The following is a 23,972-nucleotide window of genomic DNA, read 5'->3' as shown; positions in this document are numbered from 1 at the left end:
GTGCTGGTGGAACATGGAGGGGATCTTCTTAGCCACGCTCCAGCCGCCCTACATTTGTGGCTAGATGGCCAATTTTGGCTGTCTAGCCAGGGCAGCTTGTGGGGGGAGGTTGGACGGTGCATAGGAAGCATCATACTGGCGCTTCCTCTCCACCCCCTTTCAAACTGCGCTGCTTACACAGGGACGAGGAGGTGGTTTTCTGGGAACCAACCTTGGAGTGCTGGCTCTGAGGTTGGTTCCCAGAAAACTAAAAATCCTATGGCCATCTAACTGCTGTCTAGTGGCCAGAGGATTGCGTCCTTAATGTCCAATTTGCAGCATAGACATAAAAAATTAATAGATTGATAAATCTGTTTTCTAGGAATACTGCTACCTGATTTCTTTTTAAATATTTAAAAAGTTGTACCGAAACTGCAAATAGTCATTACACTTCCCAACGTGTGTGTGTGTGTTTGCACTGTGGCTGAGTGGCAAGTCTACTGTTACTATCCCTATGTTGCAGTTGAGACGAAGTATGAGAGTGGTTTATGACAGTCCTGTGCTGTTTTGTAGTTAGTAACATCTAAGAACTTCCAGACTGGTAACAATATGGCTGTGGCAATTTAAGCTTTACATCAAATTGTCATAGACAATTACATTTCACAAGCATTTGGCCCCAGTGTTTACTATGGGTTGGAGTCCTCTGTGGATGGAAGGGCTCCACTCATGGAAAGTGTGTCCACCCTACTTTCAGGGATCCCCGTCTCCCCTTGTACCACAGCTCAGCCCATTCAGCAAGATGCCCAGACCCTCTGGGTAGCATTATTAAGGGGTTGTAGGGGCTGCCATGGGGAGAGGGAGCAGGGAAGTCGATTTCCACCAGCCATTTGCTGGATACAAACCGTTTCTCTCTCCCCGCCCAGCTGAGGGTAACAGTTCAGGTATTCACAAAAGCGTATGCCACAGTATGCCTAAGTACTTAAAATGTCACACGACTCTGTTGTTTCAGGAACACCTAATCCACTGTAACTGGTGATTATTGTATAAAAACGTTGTTAAGTAATGCTTAACAATATTGCAGTGGTATTTATACTGCCCCTTTCCCTAGTCATTTTCTGTCGGTGACGCCCCCCCCACCCCCGGCCATATCTCAGGTTGCAACAAGGGTAATTCTCAACACCCCCAGCCACCCACTGGGCGCAACGCTGCCTTGTGCACCATTGCCGGCAGAAGAACAGGGCAAGGCACCATGGAGATTTGAGAGAAGAGCAGCTGTGCTTTTATCTTCCTTACAGCGTAAAATGGAGATTCCCAAATAGGAAACCAGGGGGCGTACGATACTCTAAATGAGCTTTTCCGAACCTCTAGACATTATGGACTACAACTCCCATCAGCCCCAGGCAGCAAGGCTAAAGTTCAGGAGTGCTGTGAGTTGTGGTCCTACACGTCTGACGGACAAGCACAACGTTGGGTTAGGTGTTCTACACCTTTCTAAATCTATGACAAAGTGCTCAAGTGAGGAAGCCGCTCTACTTTCACATCTCTGCGGTGCCTCGACCGATCTATTTGAACCTGTTCGCTGTGGACGATCGAATGGGAGCTGGAAGTGTTAACGTAGTTCCACTGAGCGTGACGCCATTGCGTAGCGTGCCTCCGTAGCCATAGCAACGGAGGCCTACTAGTCTTATGGTCCCATGATGACATCTGTTTCTGTTCGACCTCATTTCCTTTCCCGCCATTATTTCCCCTTCAGGTTGTGCGTAGAAGGCAGAGATGGGAAAAACAAACATGCAAATACAAAAGGTGACGTTCAAGGTCAATTTGGAAACCGGCTCAGACACCATTAAATCCATTTAAAGGCCGTAGCGAGAGACAGGAAGAGGCGGTTTCCCGTCAGGCTTTGCATGCGCTCCCGTCGCTTATCACCATCAGAAAGATAATAAAGATAAAGATGCATGCCTTCAACTTCCGGTTTTAATGTGTCGTTTTATTTTATTTTGTTATTTCCTGGGGAAGAAGTGAGAGCGGGCCATAGAAATCAATGGAGTAATCTTAAGATTTTACTGTATCTATGAGCAGGTTTCCCACTCCCCTAATAAAACAAACAAAAACACAAAGGCAGCAGTAAACACACAAGTCCCCGCTCTTTCTAACTGGAGTATTATTTAGTGCGTTTTAAAAATAGTAGTAAAATAACGTTTGAAATCATAACCAGTTTGCATGCAAGCCAATGGAGGCTACTGCATGCAACTGAGTGGTGGATTTGGATTGGGAAGAGCTATAATGAGATAATTTAAGTAGATTGACCTTTCCTGCAACATGAGGGATGTTTTCTGTGGGGGATTTTCAGCTGAAGATCCATACCAGCCTCAGCCCCACCCCCACCTCTGTCAGCAAGATTAACAGTTGACTGCAGTAGTAAGTCTCTCAGTATACCCCCCCCCCATGTGACATAGGCATAATAACAGTAGACTACATTGCAGAGTTGTTGTACTCCACTCTCTCAACCTGATCCTCAAACTTGTAACACTGGTACCATATCACACCTATAGATTTCAGGCGTAAGGCCTCTTGCTTTTTACACCACTTCCTATGAAATCTAACAAAGTCACAGATACTTTTATCCTTTTCTCTATTTTCCTTCCTCCTGAGGGTAGAAATAAAAGCTGCCCATGCAAAACAATGGAGAAATTCAGGATCAAACCGTGATCATGCTGCAGTGTGTTGAACCAGAAAGAAAATCACTCACCCACCAGCACCTGTGCGCCACAATTAGCTTTAGAAATGCCAGTAGGAGCTTTTTTGGTTAACAGAATGTTTGTAGAGATTGTGGCTGGGGAGGAAATGGTTAAACCTCCCCTACCCTGCACATCTAAGATTAGAATCCCCTGACTTGGCTGTTAGTCACACAATTAATTCAATATGTAGTTTCACTGAAGTCTTATTTTGTGTTTAAAAATAAAATTAGTTCAAGGGTTTAAACATTTACCCCCACCCCCATACCAATAAAGTCCATTATCTCATACCACAGGTGGGTGGACTGTGGCTGAGAGAGAGTGGCTTATGACAGCTGTTCTACTGTCATAAACCAGAAGTGTAGCTGAGGCTCATTTGGTGTTTCAAGGCAAACAATCCCCTATACAATGTCACAGATACCTGTGACTGAACTGACATGTACAGGAAAGGATACTGAGGAACTGAGGTAAATAGATCTGTACTGGGTTCAGTGCTTTTTTTAACTTGTTCATAAATGTTTGAGACTTAAGGGTGAGCAGTAAGGTGGCCAAGTTTGCTGACGGCACAAAATTATTTAGGGTGGTTAAAAAAAAAAAAGGGATTGTGAAGAGCACCAGAATGATCTCTCTAAGCGGAGTGAATGGGCATTAAAATGGCAAATGCATTCCAAATGCAAATGTAAAGTGATGCACACTGGGGCAAAAAGAATGAACCACATATACTCTGATGGGGTCTGAGCTGGTGGTGATTGACCAGGAAAAGAGATCTCAGGTTGTGGTGAATAGCTCAATGAAAACGTCCACCCAGTGTGCAGCTACTGTGAAAAGGGCAAATTCCTTGTTGGGAATCATTAGGAAAGGAATTGCAAGCTACCAGTATCATAATACCTTGTGTGACCACCCTTGGAATACTGTATATAGGTCACTGCACCTTCAGAAAGATATTGTAGAGCTGGAAAAGATGCAGAAAAGGGCAACCAAAATGACCAAGCACTCCCCTGTGTTGAAAGATTAGGTTTAGGGCTTTTTAGTTTGGAGAAAACGTGAGTACCGTGGGGTGGGGGCATAACAGAAGTGTATAGAATTACACGTGGTGTGGAGTGGAGAAAGCGGATAAAGAGAAGTTTTTCTCCCTCTCTCATGCGACTAGAATCTGGGATCATCCCATAAAGAGGAGTTGTAGGAGAGTGACGACAGTACTTCTGGCAATAAAAGGACGGAACAGTAAAAGGAAGTACTTCACACAGTGCATAAACGATAGAATTCTCTACCACAAGATGTAGCGATGGCCACCAACTTGGATGGCTTTAAAAGGGGTTAGACAAATTCATGGAGATACAGCTATCAACGGCTACCAGTCATCATGGCTATATATTACTCCAGTGCTGGAGGCAGTATGCCTCTCAATACTAGTTGGTGGGGAACGCGAGCAGGAGGGTGCCGCTACGCTCGTACTTCGCTTGTGGCTTTCACAGGCATCTGCTTGGCCACTGTGGAAACAGAATGTTGGACTGGATAAGCCTTTCGTCTGATCCAGCACGGCTTTTCTTCTGTTCTTAGGTTCTGTTCTTAAAATACACCTCCGGAAGAAGCAAAGGTCAAATTATCTGGCCGGATCCCCTCTCGGCCCAAATCGATTGCGTGCAGATACGCTGCATTTTTAAACTCCCCGCAAAATCGCTGTTTCACATGAAATCTGCTTTTTGTTTAGACGGGTGGTAAATGATAGTGCCTAGTCACAGCTTCGCCACAGTTCCGGATTTCTTCATTACTTGTGCAGACAGCTCGACTTTCAGCGTCAAGGCGGGCACGGTCCGCCCGCGCAGCTTCCATCGACCTGCGTTGCGGCGTCTGCGTGCGAGACGCTCCCCACGTCTTTTGTGCAGGCGGGCGCTTCGCTTTGCACGTCACCCACTTCACGCAGCAGCGGAAAGAAACAAAATCTTCGCGCTCTGGAAGTTTCCTAGGTGGTGCCATGATGGCGGAGGCGGCGGGGCCGGGCTCGTCACGGTGAGCTGGCGCCGCGCCACTTCCTTCTCCCGTCCGGCGCCGCCGGGCCTTGGCGTGGGGGCCCCTCGGCTGCCCGTGCGCTCTCCCGGCCTTTCCCCCCATGTCTAACTCTCGTCTTTCCCCTCAGATTGACGGACGCCGAAATCGAGCAAGACCCCGCGGCCGCGGTGCAGGTAAGGCCGGGCCGGGCCGGGCGGTGACTTCTTCGCTTTCTTCGTCGTCGTTAAGGGGCGCTAAAAAGAAAAGAGCGGTGGGGAGCCCTGACCAAAGGAAGCCCACACTGTTAAGCGGGCATTTGGGTTTTGAAGTTCCTAGTGGTTGGCCTACGAAGTTCGGGGGGTGCTGTATGTGCGCGCCCGCCCGCCCCCCTTGGAATAATGACGTGACAGGGAGCGCGGCAGCTGGAAACTTTTTTAAAAGGGGGGAAAGCACGTTCAGTGGCTTGTTTTATATTTGATAAAGTTATGAACGAGAAAATAATAGCAACAATTAAGAGAAGCCGGAGGGCTGAGAAATATAAAAATCGTATAATGCAGTGAGATAACGACCAAGTGAATGCCGAATACTTAAATAAAATATTGATCTAGGCTACAAATGGAAATCCTGAGGAGCGTGTCTGAGTATTGTTTAATTACTATAGGTTGAAGTTGGCTGTATGCTGTCATCCGTGTGGTACAGCCTGTCCTTTAATCCGGTAGTGTTCTACGTTTCATATTTAGGATCTACCATTTAGCCACATCCTACAACCTTGGACCACGTCTTCTTTAAAAAAAACATACATGTCCATCTTCCCACCACTCTTTCTCAAAAATGACCATATATGTGGAAAGGCAGGGATTCTGTCCCCATAATAACAGAGTCTTGTGGTGCCTTGGACACTAATACATTTATCATAGCATAAGGTTTCATAGACTTGGTTCCACTTTGTCAGATGTGCAGTAATAATTACATAGAATATAGAGCTGTGGTAGATGCAGTAGTCCGCCTATATGGCCTATAAAGCTGTATACAGCTATTTGAAAGACAGCGTTCTACCATATGAGCCTGCCCGGGTTTAAAGAACCTTGGACGAGGCCCTTCTCTTGGACCTACCACTATCAGAGGGACATTTGGCGGGAATGTGGAAGAGGGCCTTCTCAGTCCCTGCTCTCAGTCAGACCAGCCAGACTAAGGGAGGTCTGGCTAGTTCCAGCTATGTTGTCCTGCTGGCAAATAAATACAATTTTTATTCAAAAACAGGCTTTTGACCTCAAACCAATTTACTGCTGGAATGGGTTTTAATTGGTGGTAGTGTTATTTCTTTTTCATTGATATGTTTTTATTGTTTTTAACTGATGAGTTTTCATGTTTTAATTATAATTTTGTTGATTTAACAGGATTTTATTATTTGCCTTGAGCAGTATTTTTTTTTAGTAAAAGGCAGGATATAAATTTAACAAATAAATATATCTCTAGTGTAAAATCTGGCTTTTTCACAGCTGCAGCACAGTGACTTTTGCTATCTGTCACAGTGTTTTCTTCTTTCCTTGTTAGTCACCACAAGTTCAAACCCCATCAGTTAGCCCCCCCCCCCCCCATGTACTTTACCTTATACTTGCATTTTGAACTCAAGATCCTTTTAGAACAGGACTGGGCAGCTTATGGGTCTCCCGATGTTTTGGCCTACAACTCCCATCATGCCTTACCATTTGCTATGCTAGCTAGGGCTGATGGACGTTGTAGGCCAAAACATCTGGAGGGCCACAAGTTGGCCACCTCTGTTAGAGTTTTTGCGGTCTGCATTATTTTTCACCATTCTGAATAATTTGGTGTTGCTTGCAAATGTAGCGATTTCACTGTTCTCTCCTAACTCTAGGTAATTTCTGAACATTAAATACTACTGGTCCAAATAAGATCCTTGGGGAACATGCTTACTTCCCTTCATTATGAAAACTGTTCAGTCTTACTCTCTGCTTCCTATTGTTTAACTAGTTACTAGTTTTTAAAAAGCCACAAACTTTTATATTTGTGAGCCACTTTGGTGGTAATGGTTCTTAACAGAAAAGCCGGTTAGAAATACATTTTGAAATACATAAATAGGTTTGCTAAGCTGACTTGGGAACCTTTGCTTCAGAGACTACTGTCAAACACTTTTCAGAAGCTTTTGTGTATAATATCTACTGGATCACTCCTTTCCTTATGTTTGTTGACACTCTCGAAGAACACCAAGAAGAATAGTGAGGCAACGCTTCCCTTTGCAGAAGCTATGCTAATTTTTGTTTAGAATTCAGTGCTATTACCTTTCTGAGACTCACTGGGGAAAAGTGAGCACACCCAATTTATAAGAAGAGCAGCCACTGCCTTGACCATAACAACCCTTTTACTTTTATCAGAGTTGAGATAAATGCCAGGTAAATTGATTCCTTTGATTCCCTTACTAGGTTTTATTGTCTTTTTATTAAATATGTAAAATATTTCTTACCACCATTTATCCCACTTCAGACTGATGACATATGTTCAGCTGAACAATGATAACTCACAAACACTCCCCTCCCCCATCTCTGGTGGGTAAGGAAACCCTCCTAAACTGTGTGGAATGGTGCATAGGTGGCTGCTGGACAAGGGGGATTGCCCAAAATCAGGTGGAGGGATCTTGTGCAAGTTGGGCTCTGCTCATGCAGCATCCCTTTGCGCAATTTTGGGCAATGTACCTTGCACCCCATCCCACAGAAAGAATCCCCTTCTTGGTCTTGGAAAAGTTAGAATAATCAGTAACTAAACTAGTATTTCAGATAATTGAGAGAAATCAAAACTACTCCACAGCCTTCAGAAGAAAAAATCTCAGGTGGAGTGTTAATTGATTCGATGCTCAGGATTGTTTTCAAATTGGAAAGAAAGTTGCTGGTGTAATCCCACCCCACCCAATTCATTTACTGTACTACCTTGCTCAGGTGAAATACCCTGCTCCCTGGCTTGCTCTTGACTAAAGCAGCAAGCCTCTCTGGTGATACTATGCTCCGGAGCCTGTCAAAACTTTTAAAGTAGATGCAGTGACTCTGTTCCTCTCCAACCAGATAGGCTCTCCATGCTTCTGAGTTCCAGGAAGATGGACCAGGCTTACTGTGGCAGCAGAGGAGAGAGTTGGTTTTCCACCCAGAGGGTGGGTACAGGAGGGTCCATAGCAGGACCCCCTAAGGGTCAGTTTATGTTGTGCAGGAATCATATGAGAAGATGCTTTCCCTGAGGTACTTAGAGCTTTAAAGGTCAAAACCAGCACCTTGAATTGGGTGTGGTAACTAATTAGTTGCAAGCACAGGTCTTTTCAAAAATTGTTTTATAAGAAAGCTGACTCAAGTCTATAAACTGCCAAGTGGCAGAATCTTGCACTAGCTGACATTTCTGGACCATTGTCAAGGGAAACACTTCATCTAGTGTGGTACAGGACTGAAGGTGATAAAAAGTAGTCTTAACCAGAGTCACTACATGGTAATTCAAGAGTGGTGTCAGGTCCATTATATTATGTGGAAGGTTAAGTGATGTGGTCTCCTTGTTGCAGACATTGCCTGAGCAGCTAGTACTTACAGCCACAGGGCAAAGGCAGCCACTTTGGGCATGCATATCTATATATATGACGTCTTAAAACTCTTTAATACTTTTTAAACTGAATACATTTTTACATTTTATAACAATTTTCACAATGCATACTAACATAAATACAATAGCATTATGTAAATTGGGGTGAGCAGAAACTAGATCTCCAGATGTTTTGGACGTAATCTCCTAGCATTCCTCACCATGGGCTTCTGAGAGTTGAAGTCCAGAGCATCTGGATATCTATTCTCTGCCCACCCCTGATGTAAATAAAAAGGGAGGAAGAAAGGGTGCTGGGCAGGGGACAATTACAGAAAATAATAAAAACAAGGTTATATATAGGTAGTCATCAGGTAAAGTACGATATGGGAGTCTGCATGTAAGATTAGTAAAATTCAGGTCCATTGGCCCAAGTCTTAGGCAAAGGTCTCTAAATGTGCTGATGACAATTTAAGGAATGTGTCCATGTGCTGAAACTGTCAGAGGTGTGCTCCAGCACCAAGGGTGCAGTTAGATCTTTCAGTTAGTGTACAGAAGGTGGAGTTTGATCTTTTCAATGTTGTAATAAAAGTTTTAGCCACCAAGAGGGCCTGAAGGCACCACTTCCAGTGGCTGTCTGACAAACCCCACAGTGTATATAGTTCAGTAACACACTGTGGAATATAGTTCAGTAACACATTATTTAACCCATGATGAACCACTGCGCCTGTGAGCGCTAATTTTGCATATGTATCCCCTTGCTCAGGGGTTGTTGTATCATGTGAACCCAGTGAGTGTGAGTTATACAAGGATTAAATAACCCTTGCATAGCCCATGGTCTGTTTTAGGGTTATGTGAAGGGTGTTTAACCCATGCTTGCTGGGGTCACGTGACACAACCCCCGAACAGGGGTTACATATTCAAAATGGTGGCCACCCTGTGTGCCCCCACCCATGTGCTGCAGCCTCACCCTGGGTTAAATAAATAAAACCAAAACAATGTTTACAAAACAAGATTAAGGTGTACACACACTTGGACCAAAAGTATGCAATACAAGAGCAACCCCACATCAAATGTACCAGGGAGCCTTTTTCCTTACACAGCCAGCAGTTTGGATTACTAGCAAGATTTTCCAATTTAGCCTGAAGGTTTTCCATAGCCCCTAGACACTAATTTTTGTTGCATCAGTCTAAGCCTCAAATCGAAAGTTGCTGAATGGATATCCTCCGAAACAGGTCCATTGGTGTTTTTTGTTCTGATATTCTAGCTCTGTTCCAATCTGTCCTGACCACCTGTATATCTGGCTTGACATAGTTGTTCAGGCAATTTAAGAATTGGCTTTTATTCTTTATCGGTTCACTTTTTTTTCAGAACTGATGTTGAAATTGTAGATATTTAATAAGTGTTACACATAATTTGGTACAGCTGTTAGAATTCTGAATGTTAGGAGACCAGGTAGTATTGGAGACATGACATGCTTCTGGAATCGTCATTTGGTTACCATTGGAACTCTTCTCAGGCCCAATCTGCTTCTTGGAGATTTTGCCTTTTTTTCTTAAGTTGATGGGGGAGAGGACACTGCCATAGCAAAAAGACCCTCAGTGTGGATCTTTGTTTTTCTTTTATAAAAAGCGTATGACACTCTTTTTCCTGATATTCTTAAGTTTTATATTTATCTGAAATAGGGGTGGGCAACTTTTGGCTCTCCAGATGTTTTGGTCTACAACTCCCTATCCCTCACTGTTGGCCATATTGGCTAGGACTAATGGGAGTTGTCGACCAAAACAAGTTGCTCACCCTTGATTTAAAGCATTTTACCCCTCTTTTCTGCCACAAAGGCTCCCAGAGCAGTCTAAAAGACACAACATCAAAAGAAAAGGGGATGGGGAAGGACGAGGAAAAAGGTAAACTGTGGCACCAGTTCTTAAAGTTGCACCAATATTCACTTTCCATTTATGTGTTTCCTAATTATTTTTATATAAAATGCTTCAGGTATCATTAGGGTATGAAATGGGATGGTATTATATAAATGAAAGGAGCCATTTACAATTTATGTGAAAATACGCCATTACTGCTGCCATTGAAGCAAGCTGCTGCTGGTTCTTCAGAGCAGCTTCTGTGTTTGCTGTGGGATACTTGGCAACTAAAAACATTTTACTTACAGTATGTGTGATTCCTCTATACATCAGTATTCCCATATTTGCAGAATTAGGTATTTTGTACGTTGTGGCTTAGTGCATTTTGGCATAGCATGAGTTGTCTTCTCACAAAATTTAGCAACTACTGGCCAGGCTATAGGGAGCCTCAGAATACCATCAGAGACAGATAAGTTGCATAGACTGAAAATTGGTGCTTTTGCTTTGTGGCTAGAAAGAAATCTTTAAAACAAAAAGTGAAAGTTTCAAATTTAAACTGTGTCAAATGCCAGTTGGAGTTGTGACCAATGGTACAACATAATTGCTGCTGTTCTTATCCCCTTTCTTGCAGCCCCTACATATTTGTCACAATTACTAAAATAAATGGCTCCTTTTTGTATTATGTTGCGTAATTTATAATTGGAATTTGGGCTTAATTATGCTCTGGGCACTGCTGCTGTAGGGAAAAATGCCATTTCTGGAGGAATGAATTCATCTTACATTCTTTTCCTAGCTCCTTGATGAGCTTTCACATGGGGAAGCTGTTTTTAAAAAATCAAATTTGAGTGTGGATAAACTCAAATCATTCTCCCATACTTACTTTAGCTGTTCTATAGGTGTATTCTTTGCGAGAGGTGAAATGAGGTTGAGCGTGAGACGTGAGAGATTTATGTTCTTTGTAAATATTTATTCCTAAATCTAGATTTACCAAGATAACTGGAATGCAGAGTAGGGCACTTAAGGCATGATAGGTAAAGTTTACTGATTCTAAATGCCCCCCTTTCCTGTTTCCCTTCAGTGCCAGTTTCAGAGCCTGGCTGTGAAAAAGTATATTTTAAAAGGGGCTGGGGGGTATTAACATGTGGGAAATATGTCCCTCCCACCTGCCAATTCTAGACTGCAGGTGTTCTCCCCCCCACCCCACATTCTTATGAGGGGAAACAATGTTAGGAACTCTATTGCCATTGTAACATTTAGTTTCTTTAGACACCATCACTTGGGCCATGTGAAGAGGGAGATGAGAGAGGGAGCACTACCTTTCTTTCAGTCCTACTGAAAGACCACTTCCATGAAGGTTTCTCCCTCAACTGCCACCAGCAGCAGCAATTCCAGCAGGTTGTTACAGAGGGAGATGAGAAGGGAAGCGAGGCCATTCCACCAGCCTGACTGAAAAATGACTTAATTTTTTCCTCTTCCTTCTTCATGCCTTTTACCTTGTGTGTCATGTAATTTTAAATTGTAATTAGGGACTGTTTTGTTTTACTGATTGTATGTAAGCTGCTTTGGGAGCCTTTTGGCTGAAGGAGTGGTATAAAAGTACTTTATTTAATGTGAAGATATCTCATTCCACACCTCTGAATTTAGAAGACTGATCACCCTATTTGAACTGCTTTGTCACTTGTACATAACCTGTGAGCTTATGCTTGTGTCTCAAGATCGGTATTTTTTTATAGCACTTATGTACAGCTGTATATCGGTTGGCATTGCTAGGCTGTCAGCAGCTATGGTTGTCTGATGTAGTGTGTGTTGTCTCACAAGGCTGTTACACAGTCCAGAATTGGAAGAGAAGGGAAATGGTGGTGATGAAAATGGATAGCAGCATCCTAAATGCATGTTGGCCACCAAGGAGTTGCGCAACTTTACACAGAAGAATGTTATATTGGGTGTAAAATTGACTTTTTGAGTTGAAGAAATTTACGGTTAACATTGAAAGAAATTAGAATGACCACATTCATTTGTATAATAATAGATGGACACACATGCTGTGACAATCAATACATGGTTCTTACCAGTTTCCTCAAAATGGCATTCTAAGCCTCTGTTCATTCCTAGGCTCAGGCTATGAGGCTTTTATCTCAGTTATAGGCAGCTATCGTCTGAGCTGGAGAATTTTGCTTCTGGTGTAATTCTTCTCAAAGCAAATTGTGCTAATTGATTCTGTTTGATTTGTCAAGCAAGACATTTCACTGTGTTCTGTACAGGGATTTGTAGAAAATGTCAAGTTAAATTTTTGTGTTTGCACTTCCAGATGCTGACAGTAGCCATAGAACAGAAGCCAGATGATGCAGAGTATTACTGTCAACGAGCTTATGCTCACATTCTTCTACAAAATTACCATGGTAACATCTCTTATTTTGATGCAGTTTATATCCTAAAAATGCTGAAGTATTTTTAGTGTCAGTGAAAGTCTAAAATATAACTGGATTTATGTAGTTTTTTTAAATTGGGATGTACAAAATGTATGTCTCTGCTTGATAATTTCCTTCTGTATTGTATTGTTCTCTGTGCTAGACATGTTACTTCAAAGTAAGTTCCATTGGCTTCGATCCAAAAATGATGGTGTGCAAGCAGAAAGCACTTCCACTCACTTGGGGCAGGTTTTCCCAATTTTTGGCACCTTTGTACTTCCTGGTGCAGTCCCCCTGCCCTATATGCCATTCTGGTCCAACTTCAGGAGCACATTTTTTGGGGCTGCAGAGAGAAGGGGGAAGCAGGAAAATACATTTCTGTTTGTGGAATGGAAGTTGGGATCTAGGTACAGATGAAATGTTGGCTAACTAGCAAATGTGAATGTTAGAAACCTAGCAACCGTACCATAAAGTAAATAAACCCTTAAAGGGGAAATAAATTCTTATTTTACTGTTAAAGATTGTTAAAGATTTCAAGTTAATTTCAAATTAGCTGTTTAATTATCTGGTACGTGTGCCTTATTTGTCACCTGAGCTCAAAGTTTGAAAGAGGTAATATTGTTCCAGTCTAGAAGAAATCTGGAAAATTTTGGGTGCAGGTTTTGCCTTTTTCCTGGAAAAATGTATGTTTTAGTGCTAATACATAGAGCTGCACTTAGATTCCCTCACACTAGAAGAGTCAGTTAACCTATGTGAAATACCCAGTTCTGGCAGAATGGCTGTGTTTTGCACAGCAAGTGCAATAATACAGTTTTTAAGAGATTAATAATATTTTTGTAGATGCCATTGCAGATGCAAAGAGGACACTAGCACTTGACCCCAGTAATGCTATAGCCTTTCTCAGACAAGGGTAAGCGACCTTTTACTAGTTATATACAATTTGTTTTACTTTTACTGTTTGATGAAGATGTTGGCTTGTTTCCAAAGGTGCTTTTGCATGAGCAGAAAACACTTTTATTCACACAAGGTGCCCTCCTAACTGCTGGGGGCCCCTACTCACTGCAGCCCTCTGAAAAATTGCTCCTGGGGGTGGGGCCCTCCAGAACAGTATGGGTTGTAATTAGGAGTGCACGAAAGCCACTTACCTGGTCTCGCAGCTTGCTTCGCGGTGGGGGGGAGGCGCTTCGCTGCGCCCCCCGAAGTTCAGGCCAGGGGGGGAGGCTTCCCGCCTCGCCCGGCCGAAATTCAGGCCGGGGGGGAGGCTTCCCGCCTCGCCCGGCCGAAATTCAGGCTGGGGCGGAGGCGCCTCGCCTGGCTGCGAAATAAAAAGTAAAAAAAAAACCAAAAAAAGCCCCTGTGATAGGCTATGTGACGATTAACGTAGCCTATCATGGCTAGATCTGCAAAGTCAGCCGTGATAGGCTACGTAAATCGTCACGTAGCCTATCACGGGTGACGATAAAAAAAAAAAAAGCGCGTACGCAAATGGCGGCCCCCATAGGGAGCCGCCATTCGCGTTCCTTATTTGGTCGCTGTAGTCTATGTAAATCTTTACGTAGACTACGGCGACCAAATAAGGAACGCGAATGGCGGCTCCCTATGGGGGCCGCCATTAGCCGTACGCGCTTTTTTTTTTTTTTAAAGTCACCCGTGATAGGTTGCGTGACTATTTACATAGCCTATCACGGCTGACTTTGCAAATCTAGCCGTTATAGGCTACGTAAATCGTCACGTAGCCTATCACGAGGGCGTTTTTTTTTTTTTTTACTTTTATTGGAATGGTGACGGCGGCAGCCGGTCGAAAGACCAGCTGCCGCCTCTGCCCCTGTCGAAGACCTGACGAACCGCCGCCGGGACCCGCCGCCGGGAGGGACATTCGGGAAAGGTAAGTCCCGTCCCGGGAGGGGTGCGGGGGGGTGCGGAGAATTTCTCCCCGAAACTACTTTGGGGGGCCGAACACATTGGCACTTGGCCCCCCGAAGTTTCGGGGAGAAATTCTCCCCCATCCCTAGTTGTAATGCAGGGGGTGCAGTGGGAAAGGGGAAATTAGGAGCTTTCATCTTGCATGAGTGGAAGCACTTTCCGTTCATGCAAAAGCAGAGGCAATCTGTAGAATATTAATCTGAACCTATTACTGAGTTGCATATTATAGTACAAGTTGATTCTAAGTTAATTGCACGTCCAAGTAGCCATCCATCAGAAAAATATACTGAATCAATCCAGTTTGGGGATCAAATGTACCACAAGAAAACCATATAAAGAAAACACCTGGGGAAGATATTAGGCACAACACAACTAACAAGTAAAAAAAGTCATCATTGAAAACTTTATTTTTAAATAAAAAGTACAGTTTCAAAGAAATCATGAGCAATAATTCCCCACAATGTAAAGTACATTTGTAAAGTACAATGTAAAGTACATCTACACCTACAAGAACAGTGTTTAGGGTCTAGTTGACTCCAAAATTGGGTGGGATAGCTAATACTTTGGAAGACAGAAACAAAATTCAAAGTGATCCTGATAGACTGGAGCGCTGGGCAGAAAACAACAGAATGACATTTAATAGGGATAAATGCCAAGTTCTGCACCTAGGAAAAAGAAACCAAATGCACAGTTACAAGATGGGCGATACGTGGCTCAACAACACTACAAGCGAGAAGGATCTTGGAATTGTTGTCGATCACAAGCTGAATATGAGCCAACAATGTGATGTGGCTGCAAAAAAGGCAAATGCTCTTTTGGGCTGCATTAATAGAAGCATAGCTTCCAAATCCAGGGAAGTCCTAGTTCTCCTCTACTTAGCACTGGCTAGGCCTCATCTGGAGTACTGTGTCCAGTTCTGGGCACCATACTTTAAGAAGGATGCAGACAAACTGGAGAGGGTTCAGAGGAGGGCAACAAAGATGATCAGGGGACTGGAAACAAAGCCCTATGAGGAAAGACTGAAAGAACTGGGATGTTTAGCCTTGAGAAGCGAAGACTGAGGGGAGATATGATTGCGCTCTTCAAGTACTTGAAAGGTTGTCACAGAGAGGAAGGCCAGGATCTCTTCTCGATCATCCCAGAGTGCAGGACACGGAATAATGGGCTCAAGTTACAGGAAGCCAGATTCTGGCTGAACATCAGGAAAAACTTCCTGACTGTTAGAGCAATGCGACAATGGAACCAATGACCTAGGGAGGTGGTGGGCTCTCCCACACTGGAGGCGTTCAAGACGAGGCTGGACAGCCATCTGTTAGGGATGCTCTGACTTGGATTCCTGCATTGAGCAGGGGGTTGGACTTGATGGCCTTGTAGGCCCCTTCCAACCCTACTATTCTATGATTTTCCCGCTTGGCTTCTAGCGAGGGGGAGGGAGCTCTCAGAGTGCAGTCAGTCAGAGGGCTGCACTCTCGCTTTTCGCAGCTGCTGCCATGCTAGAGCCTCTCGACAAGGTAGGAAACCTCCCTAGCTGCCCTGCCAGGATACTGCAACAGGGCTTGCCAGGGGAATCCAGGGAAAGCTATGAGCTGTGCTTTGCACAACTCCCCACCCCTACCTCAAGGAGATGTTCTGGCCTTTCCCATTATGTTTCTGGGTGGTAAATGCATGGGACGTGGCAGGAAACAGAAGCGTGGCCATTGGAGGAGGGGGGAGTCCTCATCTTCTAGCATCTTCTCTTCTTCGCTTCTTCCACCTCTTTCTCACTATCTTGGTTATGAGGAAAGTGGAGGGTTAAGTGCCATCATCAAGAGCACTCTAAGAAACTGAAATCATGTGTAAGAGGACCTCATGGAGACCAGGCTAGAGGACCCCCCCCCCCCCCCGATAGTCTGTCAAGATGGGAACGGGCTTTACTGACATTTTCTCTTCTGTCCAACACTTTGTTGGCACTTCAGCTTCAAGGGCCTAACCCCATTGGGAAGGATGCCACTGCCCACCTGTCTCAGTCGCTGAATCCTGGGTCACCAGGTTCGGGGGGAAAGAGGGGGAATTAACAAGGGGAGTTATGTTAACTGTAGATCAACACTCTAGGGAAAACTCTCTCTCACACCTTTCCTAGAGGGCAAGTTGTTTGGGGACTCCCTCACTCCAAATTTGGTGGAGTCAAAGGACAAAAAAAGTACTTCCTTCTGGCGTCAAGGAGGATGACTCATAGACACAGCCAGTAAGAAACTGTTCCTGTCCACAGAATGGACAGAAAGACTCTTGACCAGTGTCCATCAAGTCTTAGTCCTACTAAGGACAGACAATATTACAACATATCAACAAGCAAGGAGGTTGTCACTCCAGGGATCCCCAAAATAATGTTTCACTCCTTCTGTCCTGGGCAGAGATTCACTTATCATCCATCGCTGTCAATATATCAGTGGTGAGCTGAGCATGCAGGTGGACTAGTTAAGTCGGACCACCATACAACAAGGAGATTGGGCCTTTCATTCCAAGGCTTTTGAAGAAATCCCATAGATCTGGGGGACCCCAGTCCTTGACCTCTTTGCTAATGTGTCCAACAAGAAGGTGCCTCAATTCATGTCAAGGTTCTAAGATACCAAGGAGCCCATCGATTCTAAGAGCCCATTGATGACGAGTCCTCTCCCTGGCCCCAAGGCCTGCTGTTTACCTTTCCCCCATTTTCTCTTCACTAGGGTATTGAGGAATATTGAGACCATTGAAGACTCAGGTTATTGTGGTAGCTTCTTTTTCGCCACACCAACCTTGGTTTTCAGACCTCAGGGAGCTCAGCATCAATCCTCCCAGGAAGCTTGTGATTTATCCCAACCTCCTGACCCAGGGTTCCACCTGGACCTGGAGTGGCTCCTCCTTAAATGGTGACAGTCTCTAGTTCACAGCATCTTGGAAGGTGCATTTTCTCCTATCCTGGTCTCCATGAGGTCCTCTACCAACAAAATTAATCAAATGACTTGGAATATCTTCCAAAGGTGATGTAAGTTCTCTCCACTTCAAGCTGGACTCCTTCACCTTCTGGATTTTCTTCAATCTGGTCTGGAGCAGGTCTTAGCCACCAACATGTTAAAGCATTGAGTGGCGGCCTTGAGTACAGTTGTGGGGGCTATTGCACATCACCCCGAAGTCAAAATTTTTCGGAAGGGGACAGCTCTTCTATCTCCACCTCTCATACATAGGCTCCCTATCTGGGATCTAGATGTAGTACTCCAGGCTCTCACCAAATCCCCTTTTGAGCCTTAGTGTTCCATCCCTGTTAAAGAACTCACCTGGAATGTGGTGCTGCTAGTGGTGGTCACCTCTGGTAGGAGAGTTGGGGAACTCTGTGCCCTCTCTGTCCAAGAGCAGCTGTGCACTTTTCACCCTGGCAGGGTGAGTCTCCTTAGTAATCCCGTGTTTATTCTTAAGATAGACTCCACCTCAGTCTCAGGATATTGTCCTGTCTGATTTTTGCTCCAAGCATCCCCACCAGAGGAAGTGGTTGTGGCATAAGTTAGATGCGTGGAGAGCACTAAAAATTTACATCAGACATACATAGGACATTGGGGTCTCTGATAACCTTTTTGTTTCCAACAAAAAGGGGGTTCAGGGACATCAAGTATCCAGAAGTACTGTTAGCTGGTGGGATCAGAGGTTCCATCTCTTGGCCCACCATTCTTACAATAAGCCTGTTCCAGAGGGAATTGTGGTCCATTTGATAGGGGGGGCAGCAGCCTCTGCTGCATTAGCTACCCAAGTAGCCCTGGAAAGTATTTGCAGCATGCTACCTGGGCTCATCCCTCTATCTTTATCTGGCATTACAAGATTGACAGGTATGCCTCGGCTGAGGCATCCTTTGGTTGTTGGGTTTTGCTACAGGTTCTGTGAATCACTGTGCCCACCCAGGGGAGGGATACTGCTACTGGACATCACTTTGCTGTTGGCTCCACTCCTCAGCTGACTGAGAATGGAAAGTTGGACTTACCATGAAGTGTCCTTTTGGTTAACAGAGAGTGGACCCACCCTGAGGTTTGGTGACTTTTGTTGTGTGAGGGCTTTGGGGACTTAAAAACTTCATCTTTGCACAGTGCCCCCAAGGTAGATAGGGCTTCCTTGGCCTCTATCCCATCCACTCATCACTCTGCTTTTAACCATAGTTTGTGGGAATTGTTTATCTTTTCTAAGTTTTTTAGTTTGTTGCTTCAGAGGATCCTACTGCTATCAGCAAGTTCTGCGACTTAGGGGGGGTTTCCTCCTCTAGGCGTGGAAATAAAATTTCATTGGCTCTGCCTTGTCAAGTTGGAGGAGTTAACCCTTTACTGCTGGGTCCATTCTCTGCTGACCAGAAGGACAGTCCAACTTTTTGATTTTGGAAGAAGCAGGCGATCCACTGCTTCATTTCTCCTCCCACCCCATTTAGGTTTGCTCTGTAACATGTCATTCATAGGATTTCTATCCCACTCAAAAGACTCCCAGAGTGGTTTACAAGAATCAACAATCAGTCCCTTCCCTCAGGCTTACAATCTAGAAAGACATGAGACACAAGGAAAGAGACTGGGACAGAGGAAGGAATGGGGGGAGAGGGGGAAGCATGATGGTGATCCATTCAGTTGCCCAGATAGATTGGAATATATCAGTTGAACTCAGGTTTGCATTGCACCTATTCTTGTGGGCCAGGCTGTTCTTTGCTAGCCTGTTCCTCTTTCCTTTCTTCTCTTCTGCATTTTTTCTTATTTTGAATTCAATCCTAATTGTTTTTTTCTACCATCCCTCAGGGCAAGGTGTTCCCTCAGATACTCTTCTGGTGGCAGTTGGGCGGGGGGCACTACTGGGAGCTAGAAGGTGGCACCTCACCATGCTGTTCCCACTTTTTCTATTTTATTATGAAAATAAAGGAAAATATTTTTTCTTCCAAGAAATGGAAAGAATGGGTTCTGGACTAAGCATGTGTAGAGTATCTAAAGAATTAAATAGCACTTTGCCGGGACATTTTGACCGCTAGCTCTTTATATGCATGTTTTTTCAGTTTTCTCAGTCATTCCAGTAGGGGTAGAATTGACTCCCAAAGCTGTGAGAATAAACACACCAGCTTTTTCACTAGAATTAGGAGAGGGGCCCCTCAAACACCACATGGCAATTCATATCTCATCATGGTTGAGGACGATCTGGAACATGGAAAGACTTAAAACTTTTATGATTTTTTCCAGCATAGATTTGTCAGGCTACATTTGACCCCAACTTAAGATGGAGTGTTAAGTAAACTAAGCATTATTTAATGATCAAAGATGGGAAGGAAGTTTAAGCAGTTATAAGGTTTGACTGTGTACATCAGTAGGCGTAGATAATGGACCAAGTATTGCATCTTATACTGTTGTTGTAAAGATATGCAGTACATCTAGCATAACAACTGATGAACAAGATATTTGCCTACATTCTTGCTTCAGCTCAAATATTGTGTTAAGTCAAACCGTGGTCATTAGATAACTTGAATTTGTTCAAAGGTAATATTGTCATGTTCTCCTTTTATGTGCACTCAGGATAGGTGAATATCATATGAAAAACTATGCTTCTTCACTGAAGTCTTTCAAAGAGGGACAAAAACTGGATAGTAAGTATGATTGCATACTAATTTAAATGCATATATAAGCCGCATACTAACTGCAGGCTAAGGGCAGTATCCAATTTGACATTAGCATTAACACAAATTACCTTGCATTAGTGTAAGCGACTTCTAGTGCAATTCTAATAGTGTTTGATGGCATGATGGATTTTCCAGGGGAACCCATCTCACCAGCAAATGCTATTGGTGTCACTTACACTAGAGGTCACTTACACTAGTGCAATGTAATTTATGTTAGCACTAGTGTCAAACTGGATACTGTCCTAAGGACACAATTCATTCTAGTTAGTCCACAGCACTTGCACTGCAGGGGATCATACAAAGACTTTCACTGTCCACAGTAAATGCTGGAATGGCCACTTCTTCTTTCCTCATTATAAAGATTTATTGATGACCATCAAGTTCATTTTGAGGTGATTGAATACATTGACAAATAGCCTGCTGATTAATTCAATGTTTCTCAATCTGCGGAACAGATCCCTGTGTTAGTGATAATGAGATACATGTAGTGAGAAATATTGAAGAATTGTCTTCTTGGCTATCAATGGTTGAGCGGTTAAACTTTTTCTTTGCTGCATGGTTTGCAGGGGGCATCCCAGTCTTTCAGAATAATAAACTCATGTGTGTCCCAAGCCTTTGACCGATACTGCCTCTGTTGCTGTGTACCTCCTTGTCCTCTGCTGCCAGATTTAGGACACATGATGGTAGCCCAGTGAAAACCAATTCAGAGGCAAGTCCTGAGCCGGAGACACTTTTGACTCTTGCAGTACTGGATGGGTAGAAAGAGCTGCTACACTGAGAATCAGGCTATTTCATCCTGCCCCAGTCATATTTAGAGTGGAAAGATGTCCTAGGTTCTTCATCGTGGTCTCTGTGCATCACACATACAGGCTCTGCGCCTGCATGGAGCCTCGTTCGGAAAACTTCTATAGCTGAGGAAAACATGTTTGGTGGGAATCCTCCCCCACATCCACTACGCATGTCCTAGAAGGTTCCCACCCATCTCCTCAGTTCTCTTTCGACCACCTTTCTGAGAGGATGCCTTGTTGGAATTTCGTCTGAGGTAGTTAGGTCATTTTTTCTTCTTTTTTCTTCCTATTGTTAAAAAAAAGAGAGATTAGTTAGTTCATTGGTTGATTTTTCTTGTTTTTCTTCGTGATCTTGGATTCCTGAGAGGTGTGTATGGCCGTCAAGGCCCCTTTTCATAAATGTATTCAGTGCGGCAGACAACTACGCCCCACTGATGCGCATTCCCTTTGTTTGCTTTGCCTGGGGGAAGCTCATGTTGTGGAGACCTACCACCATTGTATGAATTTCACAAAGCAGACTAAGCGTCATTGATCAGACTGCTTAAAAGCTCTATTGTGGAAAAAGGCACTAGAAGCTGTAGATTCCACTCCTTCAAAGGTTACCAAAACACAGCGTAGGGCAATGTCAGAGAAATCGCAAACATTATCGCTTCCATGCTGTAAGTCCTTGGCTCTAACCATGGGTTGGATGGACCCGCCTACTCCTGGTTGTTCTCTCACCATTTCTATGGCGAAGAAGCTTTCAGAAAAGGCTAGGGCACCTAAAACTTTGGCTGAGGTCAGGAAAAAGACCAAACCACATTAAAAGCTGTTCCTGAGCGTATTACTATTCAGCCGAGTCAGATTCCACTGCCTCCACTACTGTAGGATTCTCCTATAACAAGAGCGCCATTGGTGTCAGTTTCAGAACCAAGAGTTCCGTCGATGTTGTTGCAGGCTCGGATGCATAAGGCATTGACATCAGAAGGTGAAATAAGAGATCTGTTGCCCCCGACAGTAAATCATGATTCCCTGCGCGACCACAGATTCCTTCATTGTCGGCACTGAGAGAACGGTGTCTTCGTGATATTTCACCAGACTCTCTTCGTTCTGAGAGATCTGGGTTGCCATACCATGAGCATTATGAGAAGGACAGATGTTACAGATCCTGTTTGCCTGTTTGGGATTGGAGCAGATTCTACTATTGGCCTCCTCTGCAAATGTAGTATCCACATGAGGATTGGGAAGGTGCTAGAGAATTTTTTCCTGATCGTACTCGTTATCTTGGGGCCACTTCCCCTCAGTATCATCTGGCACCGGGGGCAACACTTTCAAAGCCACCAGCAGAGGATCCGTTTTTGCCTCCACCTCTAGTCTGTCCTCAGTCCTTTTCGTTAAGGGGTCTACCATCTTCAAGGGGTAGATTGCCACCAGTTGCTACTAAGATTATACCTTCAACTAGCCTAGCCCATCCTCCTCCAACCTCTCCAAGGTCTGTACCAAAGGAGAAGAGTGGGACAACAACTCATGGAGAAGCGACTTCTCTGCAATCAATAGAGGACTATCAATCAGGCTCGTCTTCGGTTTCTTCTGTTCCTCCTTCCATCTCCTCACCAGTTGATATCATGGGTACACAGGAGGGCACTTCACCTTCAGAGAATCTTTTTCATTTTGCCAATCAAATTCTGAGGACAACCCAATCCTTGGGAATAGAAACTCAACAGCCTGCTGAAAAATGACAAGATCTGGTTTTCGATGTTATATACGCTGAACCCTCAACACCAGTCTTATTCCATTTTTGCCAACTCTTCTTCAAACAGTTAAGGAATCGTGGAGGGCTCCCCATCGAAGAGGCTGGAGTCCCTATATAAGGTGTAAGAGAAAGATGGGGGCAGGGTTGTTCGCTCATCCCTGCTGTAACTCGATTATTGTGGAATCTTCGCAGAGAAAGTCTTGGAAGATCCATGCCTCACCAGCTGATAAGGAAGGGTGCCATTTGGATTTGTTGGGCAGGAGAGTCTATTATTCTGCTGCTCTGGTACTTCGAGTGGCCAATTATCAAGCCACAATATCTAGATACCAACTTTTCTTATGGGTGAAAATTGGGTCACTCTGTGATTACCTTCTGGAAGACCAACAGGAATTGGCGAGAATTTTTCAGTTTGAAGCAGTAAAATTATCGCATCAGCAAATCAATACTACACATCACCAAGCTGATTGTGATGCAAAAGCGATGGTAGGTGCAGTAGCTCTTCGGAGACATGTTGGCTTAGGTCAGTAGGTTTAACCCTGTAGGCGAGATCCCATATCAAGGATTTCCCTTTTGATGGGGTAGGGTCTCTTCAAGGCAAGAACTGATGAGGCGATGGACCCCATACAGAAGGTGAAAAGTGCAGCGAAGAAGATGGGGATTTCACATCAATATTAGCATACACCGTATCGCCAGAGGAAGCGGTTTCAGCAGCAGTCATTCTATTAGCACTGTTAATATCAGGACCAAACACTCCGGTTTCACCAGCAGCCACAGAGAAAACAACAAGCCTAATCGTTTTCTCCAATCTCGCCCTAAAGGGGACAACTGTTCCAAATGGAGACTTTGACTTGATTCCACACCGACTTCATTTCAATTTCATTTTTCCAATTTTTGGTTCTCTCCTCTCTCGCTTTCTACCACTTGGATGGCTAGAACTTCAGATGCGTGGGTCCTCGACATTGTCCAATTTGGATACTGGATAGAACATCTCGGTACCGTGAAAGTGAGTGCGCTATCGAATGTTCTGCAAGAAGAGACAGATACACTTCTGAAAAAGGGCACCATTCGAAGAGTCTTTACGTACAGGAGAATTAGACGGGGGGTGTTCCCACTACTTCACAGTAGCGAAGAGGGATGGGGGACTTTGACCCATCTTGGATCTCTGAAATCTCAACAAGTTCATACGCACAGGGAGGTTTTGGATGACTATGTTAGCCACTATTATGCCTCCCCTCAATCAGGTTGTCTGGTTCGCAGCAGTGGATCTCAAAGACGCCTACTTCCACACTGCAATCAGCAACGACTACCAGAGGTTTTATTATTGGGACGGAGATGTTCCAATTCATGGTGT

General features: G+C 44.2%; 1 protein-coding gene across 3 annotated transcripts in view; it reads left to right on the top strand.

Moving 5' to 3' along the window:
* Nucleotides 1-4,661: 4,661 nt before the first annotated feature.
* Nucleotides 4,662-23,972, top strand: part of SUGT1 (SGT1 assembly cochaperone of MIS12 kinetochore complex) — a 54,284-nt gene continuing 34,973 nt past the window's right edge. For 2 of the 3 annotated variants that reach the window (XM_084844912.1, XM_084844913.1), the window contains exons 1-5: nt 4,662-4,724; nt 4,852-4,897; nt 12,438-12,528; nt 13,378-13,447; nt 19,998-20,068. In XM_084844912.1, the coding sequence (XP_084701038.1) occupies nt 4,690-4,724; nt 4,852-4,897; nt 12,438-12,528; nt 13,378-13,447; nt 19,998-20,068 (313 nt within the window). In that variant the 5' untranslated portion in view covers nt 4,662-4,689. The remainder of the gene's footprint in view (nt 4,725-4,851; nt 4,898-12,437; nt 12,529-13,377; nt 13,448-19,997; nt 20,069-23,972) is intronic. The other variant, XM_084844914.1, reaches the window with a different exon arrangement.

The sequence above is a fragment of the Heloderma suspectum genome, chromosome 3 (genome assembly GCF_057233095.1).
Source record: "Heloderma suspectum isolate Gila_16-S chromosome 3, 16-S_ref, whole genome shotgun sequence".
In the NCBI taxonomy this organism is placed as follows: Eukaryota; Metazoa; Chordata; class Lepidosauria; order Squamata; family Helodermatidae; genus Heloderma; species Heloderma suspectum.
Note: the sequence above shows the minus strand (reverse complement) of the source record. Positions and strands in the feature narration are given on the sequence as shown.